Source organism: Curcuma longa, chromosome 19 (genome assembly GCF_044706935.1).
Source record: "Curcuma longa cultivar G26 ecotype Majalengka, Jawa Barat chromosome 19, ITB_CL_G26_1.1, whole genome shotgun sequence".
Taxonomy (NCBI): Eukaryota; Viridiplantae; Streptophyta; class Magnoliopsida; order Zingiberales; family Zingiberaceae; genus Curcuma; species Curcuma longa.
The window spans coordinates 7701735-7718713 of NC_133879.1; the positions used below are offsets into that span (position 1 = coordinate 7701735).

Below are 16979 nucleotides of genomic sequence, written 5' to 3' on the forward strand. Positions count from 1 at the left end.
TCTAAGATTTTCACCACCTAGAGTTCACTTCCCTAGGATCACAAACCTAACTCTGTAAGTCTATCTGACCTACTAGGTTTGTCTCACCACTTAAGGTCACCCCCTTAGGAATTTTTCTTTGCTAAGTCTCCGGTTCCCTTGACCCACTTGGACATGCCCTTGTTAGACATCCAATCACCTTGACCTGCTTAGACTTACTAGTCACTCGATAGACTATTCACCCTTGCCTAACCTCTAGTTAGGATTTTCCTTACCTAACCTATAGTTAGAATTTTCCCTTGCTAGTCATCCGAGTCAACCTTTGACTTGACTAGACTTCTTTTTGCTAGTCATTTGGTCAATCTTGACCTAACTAGAGTTAACTCACTTTCAAATATTAGGTCTTATTTGGATCAACTCTTGGTCAAATTGACTAGACATAGGTGTATTGTCAAATATCAAAACTCTACAGGCTGATTGCATCAATATAGTTGAGATGGAGGAAGACATTAGGTGTTCTTTATGATAATAAGGTACTTTTAAAATTTAAAGGGAAGTGTTTTAGAATGACGATTAGATTTTCTATGTTATATAAAGTTGAATGTTGGTTTATGAAGTGAATACACATGCAAAAGGTTAGAGTCGTAGAGATGGATGTTAAGGTGGATGTGCGGACATACAAGGATGAATATGATAAGAAACAAGAACATTAGAAAGCAAGTCGAGATTGCACTTATTGAAGGAAAACTCTGAGAGACGCATTTAAAATTGTATGAATATGTATTTAGGCATCCAATAAATGTTTTAGTTAGGCGATGGGAGAGCATGATAAATAGAGAAAGAGGGAGACTAAAAAATATTTAGTAACAATAAAATAAGATAAATTTTAAATATAAATGAAGATATAGTAGGGGATCGAGCCCAATTACATAGGAGGATATTTATAATTGATTGTACTTAGTAGGATAAAAGTTTGGTTATTGTTGTTCTTCTTATTCTATTTGAACGCATCACTAAAATTTCTCAGCAGATCACACTTCTTGGCATTGATGATCATATCATGCATGTTGAACTAATCTTCATGCCAACTAACCAATCAAGAGATATATAGATCTAATTGTCCATCAGAATAAGATGGCTATTGGAAAGGAGATTTTTGAGCTCCTTTGTGTAATGGAGGATGATGAAGTCCAGAAAAAGGATTCTATGTTGGGATGTGGTTAGGTTCTGATACCACTTGATGCAACACCACTATGATGAAGATAAATCCTTGTGTCAATGACGAATCTAATAGGATTGCATACTGCAATTGGTGATTTTGCAAGAGAGGAAAACTAGTAGAGGAATCAAACTAAAATTGGAGCTGATTAAACAAGGGGATTGGGATCTCTTTTTACAAACCTAGCATTATCCTGGTTTCTAAGACTTAGTGTAAGCAATACAGTTTAAGTTCTTTTGAAATAGTAACTAAAAATATTAAGACTAAAGTTGAATTCATGTAAAACTAGACCACAGCATGAAAAATTGGACTGTATCATATCAAGAAACTTTGTTCAAATTGTTACCAAGTTGATCTTTCCAAAGACAGAACAATGAACACCAACCTAACTTCAAATTTTAACATTTTGGACTTGTGTCATTGTGAGGATTCTTATACACAATAGGATAGTTTGAGGTGAGTTTCTCAATTCGCAGGGGATTGGTACTTGTTGGGTGCTCCAACAGCCACTTTTTTGGGAATGGAGAGACCAACTTATGGGTCGGGTTCCCTGTTAACCAGCTTCCATTTCCCTCGTCTCTTAATACTTCCCTCCATTTACAAACATTTACTAGATGTGAAAAGCACTTTCTTCTTCATATGAATAGTTTTAACAACTTGTTTTGTTGATTTACCGAATATAAATTAGTGAATGTGCTCATTTTTGGCAAGATATCCTCTTTTCTTTCTATTTCCTTTTTTTTCTTTTGATGTAGGGCTAGAATAGATTTCACTTTTGCTGTCTTCTTGGAATGATCTCAAAGTAGAACATGCATGTTGCATGGCATTACACTTTCATACTAGTCATAGGAGTTAGATTTACTTTTGTATCAATTTATCGTGTTCCTATCCTAGGACAATTACATGTTTGTTATCTTCTGTTGATATGGCAATTTGGTAAGTCATTGTGGTAATTAGTAATTTAAAATTCATGTTTCTTCTAATTACCATTTGAAATAAAAGTAGATTATCTGGCTCTTATATTTGACTTGTAAGGGAAGAACTTATATGCTAACAGAAAAGAATATGAGAAAACCAGCCATTCTTGTTAATTTATTTTATCTTTGTAATTTGTTTTCTCAGATTCATGAGGACCTGAATTCTGGAAAGCCATCTGTCAGATTACTGTATGTGACTCCAGAGTTGGTTGCAACAGTTGGATTCATGACTAAGCTTAAAAAGCTTTATGAAAGAGGCCTATTGAGTCTTGTAGCAGTTGATGAGGTTCAGGCACAATAGATTTCATTCAAGCAGGAATATTTTGCCTGCTTCTAATTGTTGTTTGTGATCCTAATAGTCCACTCTGTGTTTATAGGCTCATTGCATTTCATCATGGGGCCATGATTTCAGGTTAGCAACAAAGGTTTCAATATGGATATTGTATAGTCAATGGCCTCAGTATTTTACAAAATAAGGATCAGGTTGTGAATAGAGGAATAGTATTTTTATGCTTGAGACCTATTAGCCTATCAACACATTCAACATATGTTCTTGCATGCAGGCCTAGCTATCGCAAGCTATCTTCACTAAGGATACACCTTCCAGGTGTCCCAATTCTAGCTTTAACTGCTACAGCTGTTTCACAGTGAGTTAAATTCTAACTTCTAAGGAGAAATTCCCACCAGTAACATTTTAATTTGTACAATATATCTACGTCTTTTGTTTTGTTTTATTATTTTTCAATGATTCTTTTTTATTTCCAAGGCAAAGAATACCTTACCTATGTATGTTAAAAGTAAGATAGCGCTTTGTTTGTTTCATGGAAAACTAGGATTATGCTTTTGTTTTGTTATTCTTTTTGTAACTTATGTCTGAATAATACAATATCAAAATTATACTATTCTAGATGAGATAAAGTTTATCAGTTCGCCACTGACACTATACATTGAAATGCTGGCATGCTATTGAAATAATATGATTCTAGTTAAATTTGAAACTCCGACATGTTTTGAGATTTTGAATTTACTTCCTATTACTAACTATTTGATATATTAAATTTTATAGATATGTAACGTCTTTATTTTACTTAAACTTTTACTTTGAGATGCATATATGGAACAAGCATTTGTTATAAATATTATTGAAAATAGGGACTCTTGATTTTTCAAATGACTAAATAGTCTTAGTTTGTACTTGATTGTTAATTTTGGGGAATATTTATGTTGAAATTTATTGATTGTTCATAATTGAAATATTTTGGTAGTATTAACTTCAAGTTTTGCTGTGATACAGAGTTGAGAAGGACGTAATAGAATCATTATGCCTTCGACAACCATTAGTTCTAAGGGCTTCATTTAATCGACCTAATATTTTCTATGAAGGTAATATCATATGGTGAGAACAAAACTGAGAAGCATGCTAAATTTACCTTAATTTTTGTTTTTTAATTGATTTTGTTTTCTTTGTTAGTTATTAAACATTTTCTACTAGCTTATGATACTTTGTGCTTAAATGATACTTGTCAAAGGAAGCCATCTCAATGTGAAATTGTTTTACAGTTACAAATCTTCTTAGACATCGTATCTTAAAATTTTCTAATTCCTTTTCTGTTATTTTTTTCTGAGCAAAAATAAAGAGTGAAATGCATTCATTTTCTTTTGTCGGAGGTTTATATCATTCATGTTTTATCATTGCAGTTCGATATAAAGACCTCCTGGATGATCCCTATGCCGATCTCTCTAATTTATTGAAGTCTAACCAAAATGCTTGCTCAATTATTTATTGTCTTGAGCGTGCCTCCTGCGATGACATATCAGCTTACCTGTCAAAGAATGGCATTTTGTCAGCAGGTATGTCTCTTGGGTTTAAAATGCTCAGCATTCAATTCCATTACGATAATTGTAAGCACTAAAAGGCACCTAATCTAGTATAACAATAGCAATATACATGACAGATTTAATAATCTAGTATATGTGACAAATCTAATAATCCATGTAGGATTATAAAAATATTAAAACACCTCTTCCTCAATCTAAGACTTAAATACAATTATGCTTACTTGAAGCTCAAAGTAGGAAATTTATTATGTGTTCTAAGGATGGAGATTTCTTAGTTACCATAACTCTAGTAAATTATAATAAACTCCAATATGTTTTTTTTATCGTAAAATATTGAATTGTTGGAAACATAAATGACTTGGTTATGTTAGCACATGGTTATAGATAGTTTATAACTGAGCCTTAAGCCCATATGAGTGTGTGCATCCATGTCTCACAAATTAGATGAGCCTTTACATTCTTAACATTGTAATAAGCAATAACTTTGTTTGACTACTCAATGTGATTGGTCCCATCAATATAAGTATAGTGATGCTATTATCTGAAGCACTTGCATGCTTGTAAATATAACCGTATCAATATAGTTCTATCTTATACTTACCAGACCGTGACAAGGTGGATGAGTTGGAGGTTGTATCGCTGTTAGTGTTAGCTCTTAGAGCCAATTATGAGATGATTAACAAGGAAATTTTTGTATCATATTTCATTAATAAAAAATAAAGTTTATGGTTATTATATTTAGTTCAGATCTATGCTAGATGAATAAGTATAATAATATCATAGGGTAGTAGGTTCTAGTTTATAACATATTAATTGGTTTAATTGATAGTGGGAGGTTGTAGATATATGTAGAATACTACTTTTAACTATTCCTAGTCAAGTTTTAATATACAAGAGTAATATTAATGCGTTGAAACTAACATGTAGGTCAACTGATGACTTAATCTCTCAAGTCATGGATATAAAATATCAAGTTGACATATGAGTATATATTAGAGAATATGCACTGAATTGGCCTACCATGAGAATGTTTTATGGATCGTATATGAGTGTTATAAACATTCTCATAGTGACTATTAATATAAATAGTCTTTAGATCTGAAGTCACTACGGTTCCCTATATAAGGAGTTGTGTACTTTAGTATCGGTTAACATCACCTGTAACAAGGTGAACTATAAAGTCGATCACTGGGTATGCAATAAGTTATGCGAAGGGATGTGAGTGATGTAGATAAAATTTATCCCTTCCATAGGACGGAAGTGATATCTGTAGATTCCTTGATTAAGTAGGACTACTAAAATGCATGGTCATGCTCGAATAAGTCAATATGAGATATTAAGTTCATTTGATTGAGTGAGTCTACTTGGAGATCAAGAAATACAAAGATTGATAAGATGTTGAGGATAGAAGAACCAAGTTATACAAAATAATAGACACAAAAAGGTTAGGTCGGATCTCGACATTTTCATCACTTGAGTGGCAATGATGCATTGCTAGATGACACTCATTGCTCATGTATCTAAAATGTTGTTTTAGACACATTGTCAATGTTTTGAGAACCTATTGGGTCACACACAAAGAATATGTTGATTTGAAGATGAGTTTATTTTAGTTTGTTTGACTAAAATATGATGGATTTTAAGATTATAGGGTTAGGTCTAATTTGAGTTAGACTTAAATGAATTCAACTATTAGATTATTCGATTGAGTCTAATCCGAATTAGAATTAAACTCAATTACTAAAGAGGATTAATGTCCATTAATAGAGATTAATGGAACATTGATGAAAAGGAGAGCAAAAGGCAAAAATCTTTTGTATTCATTAGATGATCCTTTGTATTCATTGGATGACCTTTTGTATTCATTGGTATTCATTGGATAATCCTTTGTATTCATTGGATGACCTTTTGTATTTATGGATGAGTACAAAAGGTCATTTTTTATGCATATAGTGGATGCTTACTTCTAGTCTTCTCTTTTCTCCTCTTGGCTAAACCATCCAAGTTGCTAGTACAACGAAGGTGGTTCTTCTCCGAAGGCTAAGTTCGTACGACGAATGAAGGATGTGTTTATGTGGATATCGAAGAGGCGTGGCCATTTTGATCGTGCTGAGATGGGATTGTTCCGTTCACGCAACAGAGGTGACAACTTGATCAAACATGTATATTGCATTCGCATGGATCTCTGGAGAGATCGATTTTGTTCCACTGCGTTTATTTTTATTTTTCGCATAAGATCCCTACAGTATCGCTTAGATCCAAGTTTGATGTTGAGATCCCACGTTGATCTTGTAGATGCTCTTTTGCATCTAGGCAATCCTTCAAACATACACACATCTTTAATGCATTTGTTCAAGTGACTCCTCTTCTTGTCCAAGCTTAGTTATCTTCACTAAAATAAGTCCTACTGTACACATGAGAATTGTTAGTACATCACGAGCAATAACAACAAAACCCGGGTACATTGATGCATGTATTTTTCACCAATTTAATTTGTGTAAGTGTTCAATTTTCTAAATCACTGATGACTACAAATGTAGTAGAAAATATAGTCAGATCCCACGTATCATAGTGAATAAAAAGCAAAAGTGCTCTATTTATCTTGTCCTCAAATAAAATGTAACACATTAATAGTTACCTAACTTGCAAGCCTCATAATGCAAAATAGGAATACATTTGAAAGATAAAAAATTCACATGTTCTGGTGACAAGTAACCTAAGCAGAGGTGCTATTGGTCTTTTGTATCTAGATCCCTAACAATACTTGAAAGACAATAAAATAGCTAAGATGGAAGTATTGAAAACTATGGCTGTCATTAACAGTTTCTTATTTCTCTTTTTGTTTGTATAGTTTACCATGCTGGTTTGAGTAGCGAATTGCGTACTAGTGTATTGGGTGACTGGTTATCTTCCAAAGTTCAGGTTGTTGTTGCAACAGTAGCTTTTGGGTATGTCTTTTCATAATCAATATCATGAATCTGTATGATTTCTTCTTGCTTCATTCATTCCTTTATGTGAATCGATTGGTAAATTACTAATTATTCTACTTGTAGATTTCAGTTATTTAGAGTATCACTTGTCTTAGTTAACATGTGATTAATGGTCTTGAAGCATGTCTCATGTTTGCACATAAGAAATTCCTCAAATATGATGCATCTTTCAATAAAGTATGTTACTCATATTAGCAGTGTCAACCAATGCACTAAGTTGTCAGATTATTGTTATTCACTTGTGTTTATTTTATACTAAACCTTTGTGTTTAATAAATTACTTGAGATGATGGTCAGCTGTGGGTATGACTCTGATTAGTGCATAAGTTATGCTTGTCAGCATAGACACTTTATTTTCTAAGTCAGCTCAATTCTACATTTACTTTCACACCAATTATTTAGTTAGTAACTGTTGAGAATCTCTTTGTAAATATCTATGGTGCAGACCAATATGTAAATATGTATGATGTTATAAAATATATAGGTGGAACTTGGGATAAAATCTCGAGCCGTATCGTGCGATACCGGCGAAAAATCTCATTCCGTCGACAGATCGGCACCGGCATTAGCGGCACATGAATTCCGGCCGGGAGACTCCACTGGATCTAGGCGTGCGCGGCCTCGGCGACGCCGCCGGAGGCGCCGCTCGAGCCCGGCGATGCCATCGGAGGCGTTGCTCGAGCCCGGCAGTGCCTGCCCGTGCGGGCAGCGCGTGCCCCCCATCGCTCGCGTCCACAATGGTCGCGGACTCGCGATTTTTTGATTTTTTTCGATTTTAAAACTTAGGGTTTAATCAGATTAATAATCAATTCCTAGCTATAGTTGGAGATAATTTAAATAGACTTTATTAAAATCCATAAAATTATCTTATTATTTTTTAAAAATATTATATTTTTTATTTTAAATATTTAGATTAAATTTTTTATTTTAATTAATATATTTTATATTTTAAAAATACTGAAACTATACTGGCACGGTACAATATGGTACACTGTATCATTCCGAACATCTAGTTCAATTAATTGAACCTACCCACTTACGCAACCAGCATTGCTGGTATGCTTTAAATATTCAGATTTCAAAACATTTTTACCCTCCTTTACACCTTTCAGTCCCCTTCCACTCCCTTCTAATGAAATTCAGTGAAGCTCCTTTTGTTATGAAATAACTAAGATTTCTTGGTGATTTAACATACTCTTATTAGGTCTATCTAGTTGCAGAGCACTGGCAGTTGGTTACTATACCGGTTTCGTTAGAGACACTGCTATTTTAATCCATGCCAACAGTTTGATGATAATTGATATTCATCGAGAAGAAACATATTACATGTCCTGGCCAACCTTCCCGACATATCTCAAATCTAGATCTAGTTATCTCCATGGATTTTTATCCTTGGCGGTTGGCCATAGTGATAACATGCGACACAACCTTGTATAATTAGTTTGATTTAAATGCCATATTTGGAATTCCCACTCTAAATTAGTGGGCGTATGTGTTAAAAAAACATAGGAGGATAGTTTAGATTCATTATTTACTTATATACACCATACAATAACTATCAGTGCCAAACCTTTATTCTACTAAGTAGGGTTAGCTATATGGATTCTTCTACACCATTGTGCTTGATTCCTATTATATCCTTATCTATATTTAAATGAATTTCATCTTATTTTATCGTTGTTAATTAAGTTTTCTTTGATTTTTCTCTTCTTCTATTAATGTGTGTATTTGTCATACTCCCACATCACGAGACATTTATTGAACGTCTAAGTACACATACATACCATCTTAAATGAGTCCCTAAGAGTTTTCCTTCAATAAGCACAACTCTGATTTTCTCTTTAATATTCTCATTTCTTTTTTGGTCTATCCTCGTATGCCTGTATGTCCACTTTAATATCCTCATCTTTGTAAATTTCATCTTTTACTCGTGTGTTCGCTACATAGTATAATATTTAACTTTATATAACATAACATGTTTAATCGTTGTTTTGTAAAGCATCCCTTTAAGCTTTAGAGAAACCTTACGATCATAAAAAATATTTGATGCCTTCCTCCATTTCGACTATTTTGCTTGTATCCTATGTAAAACATCTCTATCAACCCCTCTATCTTTTTACAAAAATGATTTTTGATATTTATAGCTCTCAATTACAGATAACTCATTGTCTTTTAACTTAATAACTGTTGTGCTACGTCTGATGCTACTAAACTTTCATATATTCTATGTTTATTCTATTAAACATAAAACCTTTTACTTTCAATATTTCTCGCCAAGATTCAAATTTAACATTACTTCATGTGATGTGTCCAGTGAGTTTATCAATAACTAATGTAAAAGGTACGTATTTAGAGCTTATTCTTGATGTAACTTATAAGGAAAAACATTAGTTAATCTGTCTACATCCTCATTATAAGTATTTTTGAGGTCAATGAAATACAATGTGTAATTCTTACTTCTTTTCTCGATGCTTTTCAATCAATTATCTAAGATGTATAACTTCTATCGTTAATCCATGAATGAAAATTGATTTTAGGTCACTTTGGTCTACTTAATCTTTTTATATTACTTTTTTCTCTAGTTTCATGGTAGAACCTATTAGTTTAATGCCCTTATAGTTCGTATAATTTTGTACGTCTCTTTTTTTTATATAGGATACTAGAGTATTTACCGTCTATTGTTTTCGTTTTCAATATCAGGTTGAATAATTTCTAAGCCATTCAATGCTTTGCTTCCTTAAACATTTTTATACTTCTATTGGAATATTATTCGATCCAATTGTTTTTCTATTTGCATCCCATTTAATGTATGTTTTACTTCCGAAGTTTGAATTCTTTGATAGACGTTTAAATTTATATCCTTCTTTGACTATTAACTTAAGTTTCTAAACTAAGTTGATTATCTAAACCGTCATTAAAAAGTTGATAAAAATATATTTTTCATCGCTTCTTTATTTCCTCATCCTTCACTAGTAGCTTATTGGATTGTCATTAAAAAATTGATAAAAATATATCTTTTATTGCTTCTTTATTTCTTCATCCTTCAGTAGCTTATTTGATTCATCTCCAATGCATCATAAGTAAGATCTGTTATTTCTCTCTCTCTCGCTTTAACTATTCTATAAATATCTCTTTTTTCTTTTTTTTTGTATTAAGCCGTTGATACAAGTGTTCAAAAGCTATTTTCTTGGCCTCACTCATTCTTTCTTAGCTTCTTTCTTGCCTACCACATTCTCTTTAAAGGTTTTTTCATTCTTACAAGCGTACAATAATTTATAGACTCTTTGTTTTTTCACCACTTTTTCTGGTACTTTTTCATTCCACTACTAAGATTCTTTTTTGGTCGTGTTCGTCCTTTTGACTTATTGAGTATGCTCGTGGTTAGTGTTTTCAAATTTGATGTCATTTTATTCCATGTTGTAGTTGAGTCACTATGTTTTTCTCATAATACTTGTGGTCCTATTCTCTCCTTAAAGATACTTTACTTTATATCTTTTTAACTCCCACCACTTCATCCTTAGAGTCATGTACGTTTTCTTTCTATTGATACTATGCTTGAGGCGCGTATCTAACACTATTAACATATGTTGGGTGGTTAAGTTTTTTTCAGGGACGACCTTATAATTTTTACAAATTTTTAAATATCTCTATTTCAATTTATGATTTATTGCTCTCACTTTTCTACATAATCAGATATTCTTCTCTCTTCTTGAAAACCATATTAGTTATTTTAAGTTCATATGTAATTGCAAAATCCAATATCATTTTTCCTTCTTCATTTCTTGATCCAAAACCATGGCCCCCGCCCTCATCCACCTTATTATATTTCACATTTTTTACTTTTACGTGCTCATTTAGATCTATTAAGATTTTATTCGTCGGTTTTTTTTTTTTGGTACTAGATAAGGTCTTCCCAAAACCTATGTTTGCTATTCTATAATACTCATATATGCCATCTCATGGTTTATATTTTATTAAATGTTGGGTTGCATGGTCGAAAGATATCATTCCGATAAATTGTCAAAATTTGACGGTACTTGGTATAGCTATTCTAATATATGCCATGTCAATCATATTGATGAGTATCATGTTATATTAACGTTCACGCCCTTAACAAGCTATAAATCACGTCAAGATGAGATGAATTGAAATAATGTTTGTAATGACACATAAAATCGGATGTTAGGTAGGTAGTTTTCTTCTTCCTTTTTTATCTCCTTCCCCATCAATTCTCCATCGGTGTTGTACGTCAAAATAGAGACACAGTACAACAATAATATTGTTCCAATCAAACTTTAAAATTCCGTCGTGACTCGAGATTTTGAACCTTACACCATCTTGAATCTTGTGATTCTAGAGTACTTATAATTTCTTTTTTTCTTCTTAATAATACTTGCTAAATTGAATATGTACAATGTTGATTATTATTAAAGATATCTCGTCAGCTGTTTTTTAGTAATTCCAGAATTTTGATTTAATACATTTCTTTGACTATGTTTATATTCCCTTTTCTTTCCCTATATTACAATGTTACACAAAAGGTATTAATTTTTATATACCTATGTATTAAATTAAACAATCACATAGCAGGTAACATGTGGGAAGATGCCCATGGTATTTAAATATATTAAAGAAATCTGTAAATTGATAGTAATGACTAATATATATCTAATCAAATATAATTTATCAATCCATTCAGGTTCATTATTCCACCCATTATTTTGCTTGTTGTGTGTTAACTATAATAACAAAATATAACAAAATAACTAACTAAATTAAATGCATATGCCTAAGAAGATGTCACAAGTGCCATATAAATCCAAGGCTAAATATCTAGCAACATCAATTAATCATTCATTTTTCATTATTACTCTTTAATTTCTATTAGATGGTTTCAACATTTTTATCTTGTATGCTCTTATACATTATTCCTTTTTATTTCATCCTAGAATCAATATCTATTATATAAATGGCGAAAACATGCAATTCTCCCAATAAAAGATGCATGATACATAGAAGTGAACACTCCACAATCCACTCAATAAAAATATGTACATACGTATATAGGGTGAACAACTTATAAACCACTCGATAAAGGAAGTATCATATATAGAAAGGTGAGTGATTCGTTATCAACCTCATAAAAGAAAAAATGTATCTTACATAGAAGGGTGAATGACCATAATCCACCTAATAAGAAATGAGCCAAAATCCCACATAACGCATCAATGGACCCAGAGATCCTTCGGAGCCAAGTGCAAGTTTCAATTATATGAGTATATATCAATTGTTTAGTTGAACATTTAATTTTATCATATTCACATTAGCTTGTTATCTCTAATCATCTATGATAATATATTCTTTTGTCTCTTTTAGTTGCTTCAATTTTCATAGTTATTGCAAAAATAATTTTCATGTGAAAGGTGTATTTGACAATCAAATAATATTGGGAACAAGCTAGCAACGAATGTAGTAAAGAGTAACTTTCAAAAAATAATCTCTCGTGTATCATCTACATGAATAAATGAAAGAAGCCATGTGAAATAGGAAAGGAGAAACCAATTTTTTTCTTTGTTTAATCCCATAATATATTTATCAAATTCCCATTTCATAATTAAATAACACGTTTGATATTCTCCTTTTCAAAATTTTCGATCATTAATTTCGTAAATTTTATATTCACAAGATTTATGGAATGAAACAAGCAAAAAAAAAAAAAAAACACACTTTGAAGCATTTATGATCGAAACGATATGGTTTCGGTAATATATCGTGCCATGTCGATATTATTTTGATATTTTTTAAATATAAAATATATTAATTAAAAATAAAAATTTTAATCTAAATATTAAAAAAATTTAAAATAAAAAAAAAAAAAAAATATTTTTTTAAAAAGGAAAAAAATGTGCCTCCGCGCCCTCGTAGAGATCATCGTGATCCTGCGGTGGCCTGTGATGTAGTGCCGGATGGTGGACGGAATACTAAATTCCATCTGTTTCGCCCGACAGTATGAAATTTTAAACTGCGCTTTGAACATTTACATCTCCAACAATCAACTCAAATAACTCTATGCTCTTCTCACAACTAAATGCAAGATTTTTTATGTGAATGAGAAAAATTATTCATTATGACTCTATGCCTTGCAAAATTTCAAGTCTTTCATAATAAGGAAGCTTTCCTTGCTTTTGCTTAACATTAAGAAGGGCAAACCAATCATATTCCTTAATGCTTGTGAATCATAGATCCCAACATCTATGGGAAGATTGGTGATCCTCATCATTAAGGAAAGTTTTAGAAACCTTATAACCACTTTTCTAAGTTAAGCTCATACAAAAATCAGTTAAGTTAGAGAGACATTGAGAACACATGCAACAAAAGCTATTAAAGCGACAACCCAATTAACAGAAGCAAACTTATCAAAGAAAGTTGAGCATTTGCAATATACAAAAAGGCTACTAAAATGCTCATGGATTTGCTGCCTTTAACTACAAGCATAATAGCTCGAGCATCACTAGATCAAAAGGCAGTAGTTGCAAACTAACACTCCAAAGTTGATAACCAACTTGCTCCAAGTTGCAAACTAATATAACTAAAGATGCATAACTAACACTCCAACGTTGGTAACCAACTTGCCCCTCCTTCAACAAGGTTAAGTTTAATAACACCACCACATACCAAAAACTGAACTAGAGAGGAGATGGATGGATAGTCACCAATTGACATTGGGTTGATGAACCTCAATAAAAATCGCTGTTGCAACAAGAAGCCAAACCAATAACCGATCTGTGAAGTCCAGTAGCTTGCATACAAGATGGAAAACATGCATACAAGGTGGAAAGTTTACTGAGATTAGAAGAACAGAACAAGGAAAATAGCAATATTACAGAAGTTACCCACCCAAGCCACCTGGTCTGAGATAAACTAAAATAAGATAGACTAAATTTCCAATTAACCCTATCAGCAACAAAGTCCATTTACAAGAATGTCGAACCCTCAATAAACAGAAAGCCCCTCAATCCCAAGCAAGTTTAGGGTCAAGAACACGGTCTATTAGGCAGCCAACCAGCCAAAACCCATTATGACCTCCTCAAGGATCACAATTGAATTGACATAGAGGTAATCAACTTTACCCAACCTTATCGAAACTTAAGAGAAAACATCACCAGTCTGAACACTACACTATCACCCAAGATAGTAAATTCCAATTTCACAGCAGAACACAGAAAGTCAAATATACATGACGATGTGAAGCTTGCCTCGAGAAATAGAGAACATGTGTATGCATGAGAGAGAGATCGGCAGTGGGATCCAAGATCGGAGGGACACTAGAGAAGAGATTGCTTAATCACCACTTACCAGAGCAACAATCCTGAGCAATTTTAGCACCTGCTGTGGAGAGGGTATGTGAGAAACAAAGAGAGATCCAAAGGAGGTGGTGTTGGTGCCATCTACCCGCTTACCAGAGAGGGGCTTAGTTTCTTTTTTTCTTATTCTTTTTAAATATAACATCCTTTGCACTTTGGAAAAATAAGGGCCGCCATACTATAATATAAATTCCCAAGGAGATAAATAGCCCCAAAGGCCCTGCATTCATAATATAAGTTCTAATCCGCCTGTATATAATATAACTCTGCTACCCCTGTATATATATTGGGGAGAGAAATAGCCAAAGGGGCTATTTACGACTAATCCGATGACCCTCAACTAAGCTCTGTCTATTGAAAGAATCTCCTAAAAAGTGCTTCCTTGCGTTGTCGATAGCTATTCCAAAGCAAAGGAACTAGCCATTGGATATCTTGAATAGGAAGAATGGACAGAAGGAACTGACATCGTGCCTTAAGGCTTGATTGGCTAACCCGAACAAAGCACCCTAATAAAGGTGCGTAGCATTTAGGACAATTTTCCCAAGGATTTATAATTCTAGGGCTGATTTCGATGTCACTTATTAAAGCAAGTTAAAGCAAGAACCCCGCCTTGAGAAAGAAGCCTAGGTTCTTTGACAGAGCTGAAAGAAAGTTGAAAAAAAGGGCTTCTGCAAGGAAATCTGAATAGGTTACAAATGCCACAGAAGGAAGTGCTCCTTGCCTTATTTACTAAGCTTGTTCTCTGTCCGTGGGTCAGGAAAGTCAGAAGGCTAGCAGCCTATTCTACCAGCCTTTATTCTGTCCCCAAAAGGCTCGATAAGGCCTATCTTTGCCAAGGACCAATTTAATAATTTTGAGGTTTCACTGAACAGGGACCTATGTTATAACACTGATTATACAATCAAGTATGCCATTTATTAATACTTCTTTATAATAATCTAAAATATGCTTTAAGAATACATAGGACAGAGGTCTTCTAAACCTTTGGTATAGGTTCCAATCCTATTGAAACGGGGTCGATCAACCCTAGAAGACTCGATGGCTTAACAGCCCTGTAACCTGATTCTGAGAGAGAACCCGGTCTTTAGACACTCGCCCTACCCTACTTCTAAAGATAGATAGAAAAGGTTGGGGAGTGCCAGATGCGGACGCAGTTCCAGTCCCAGCTGCTGAGGTGGCGTAGTGACAGGCGGGAGCAATAACAACAGAAGCAGCGGAAGATCCTGCAGTAGTATATGAGGTTGTTTGCGGTGGAATAGATTCAAGCGTCCGGGCCAGTAGATCCAGAGCAAATAGGCGTTGACTTAGTTGCTTTTGCAGTGGATTCTAATCCCGATGTTGATCCGACGCAACTTACCGGTGATAGTCGCAGCACCAGGAGCGAAAGCCACTCGACCAACGGGAGATGAGCGAAGGAAGAAGATGAAGAATCAATCGCCAATGCTGATACAAAGGGAAACCCGTAACCGCGCTTTCACTTAAACACTTAAGCCGAGGCCAGGAACAGAACTCCCTTCGGGTCGGGTAAGGAGGGAAATTCACTAAAGCAAGGGCAAAGGCTTCCACGATTATGATAACACCTTTGACCATTTGAAGGCTTATCGGATTAGGCAGCTGGATAGACGAGATATTCCTAAGTTTGAGTCCTTAGATGAGAGGGCTATAGGCAAGTTTCCCTCATAAAGAAATGCACAAATTCTAAAGACTGGACTAACAAATCTCATAGGGTATTTCACCTTCTCTGACATAGACCATTTCAAATGATAGCGGAATGACTCTAAGGCATTGGGCCAAGCAGCAAGAATATGTAGTGCTAGACCCGGGCTCGATCTGAGACCCTTCCTTTCAGGCTAAATGAAAGCAATTCGCCAAGCTAATTGAATCCGTTTTGAGAGTTAATTTTGAGCTTACATTTCAGGTTTCTCATGGATGAACGTGAACGGACATAGAATCTTGACTACTTTGACTACGGAATAGCCGGAGAGAGAAGTAAGGTAGTCACCGATTGTAAGACTTCGACGGCTTATAATGAGAAAAAAAGCACTCGCTCACGGAAGCAAGAAAGAAGCATACGGCTTACTAAGACAGACGGCAATGAGCCCTCATACACATTCACTCAATATAAGACTGACTTAAAGGGGTACCAAGACTGAATGGTTTAGAAGAAGTCAAAGAAGAACAAAATGCCCATTACACGACTCGTAGCAATACATAGAAAAGGTTTATAAAAAGAAGAATGGGGCAATGGGTATGGTGCCTAGGCCTGCAACCTCAGAACCTCGAGCGGAAGCCCTTACTCCGAGTCGCAGATCTTACTGAAGGATTGACTTCATAAAAGAGTATGGGAAGGGTGAGCCACCAGCAGCCGCAACAACATTCACTACCTCTACGGGACGGACAAAATTACTACGGAATAGACTGGAAAGCAAGGGATTTTGTGAAGCATACCGAGAGAAAGAGCACTGAGAAGACGAAGCAAGAAGTCTAGTTGGCTCATGAACTCAGGTTGGAGAGTATGATGGGAGAGAGAGGTTTGTGCGAAGACTCTCTATCACTATGCATAGAGCGATTGCGACAGTGTGATCGCTTCTGGCCAAGACTCTGAACCCTC

At 34.2% G+C, this 16979-nt stretch overlaps 1 protein-coding gene across 1 annotated transcript in view; it reads left to right on the forward strand.

The window, feature by feature from the left end:
* The window catches only part of LOC141812566 (ATP-dependent DNA helicase Q-like 3), a gene marked incomplete in the record, with an annotated part of 48024 nt that overhangs the window by 13243 nt on the left and 17802 nt on the right, over window positions 1–16979 (forward strand). The window contains 6 exon segments of the mRNA XM_074700570.1: window positions 2321–2461; window positions 2553–2587; window positions 2739–2822; window positions 3470–3558; window positions 3874–4026; window positions 6866–6962. Coding sequence (XP_074556671.1) covers window positions 2321–2461; window positions 2553–2587; window positions 2739–2822; window positions 3470–3558; window positions 3874–4026; window positions 6866–6962 — 599 coding nt within the window.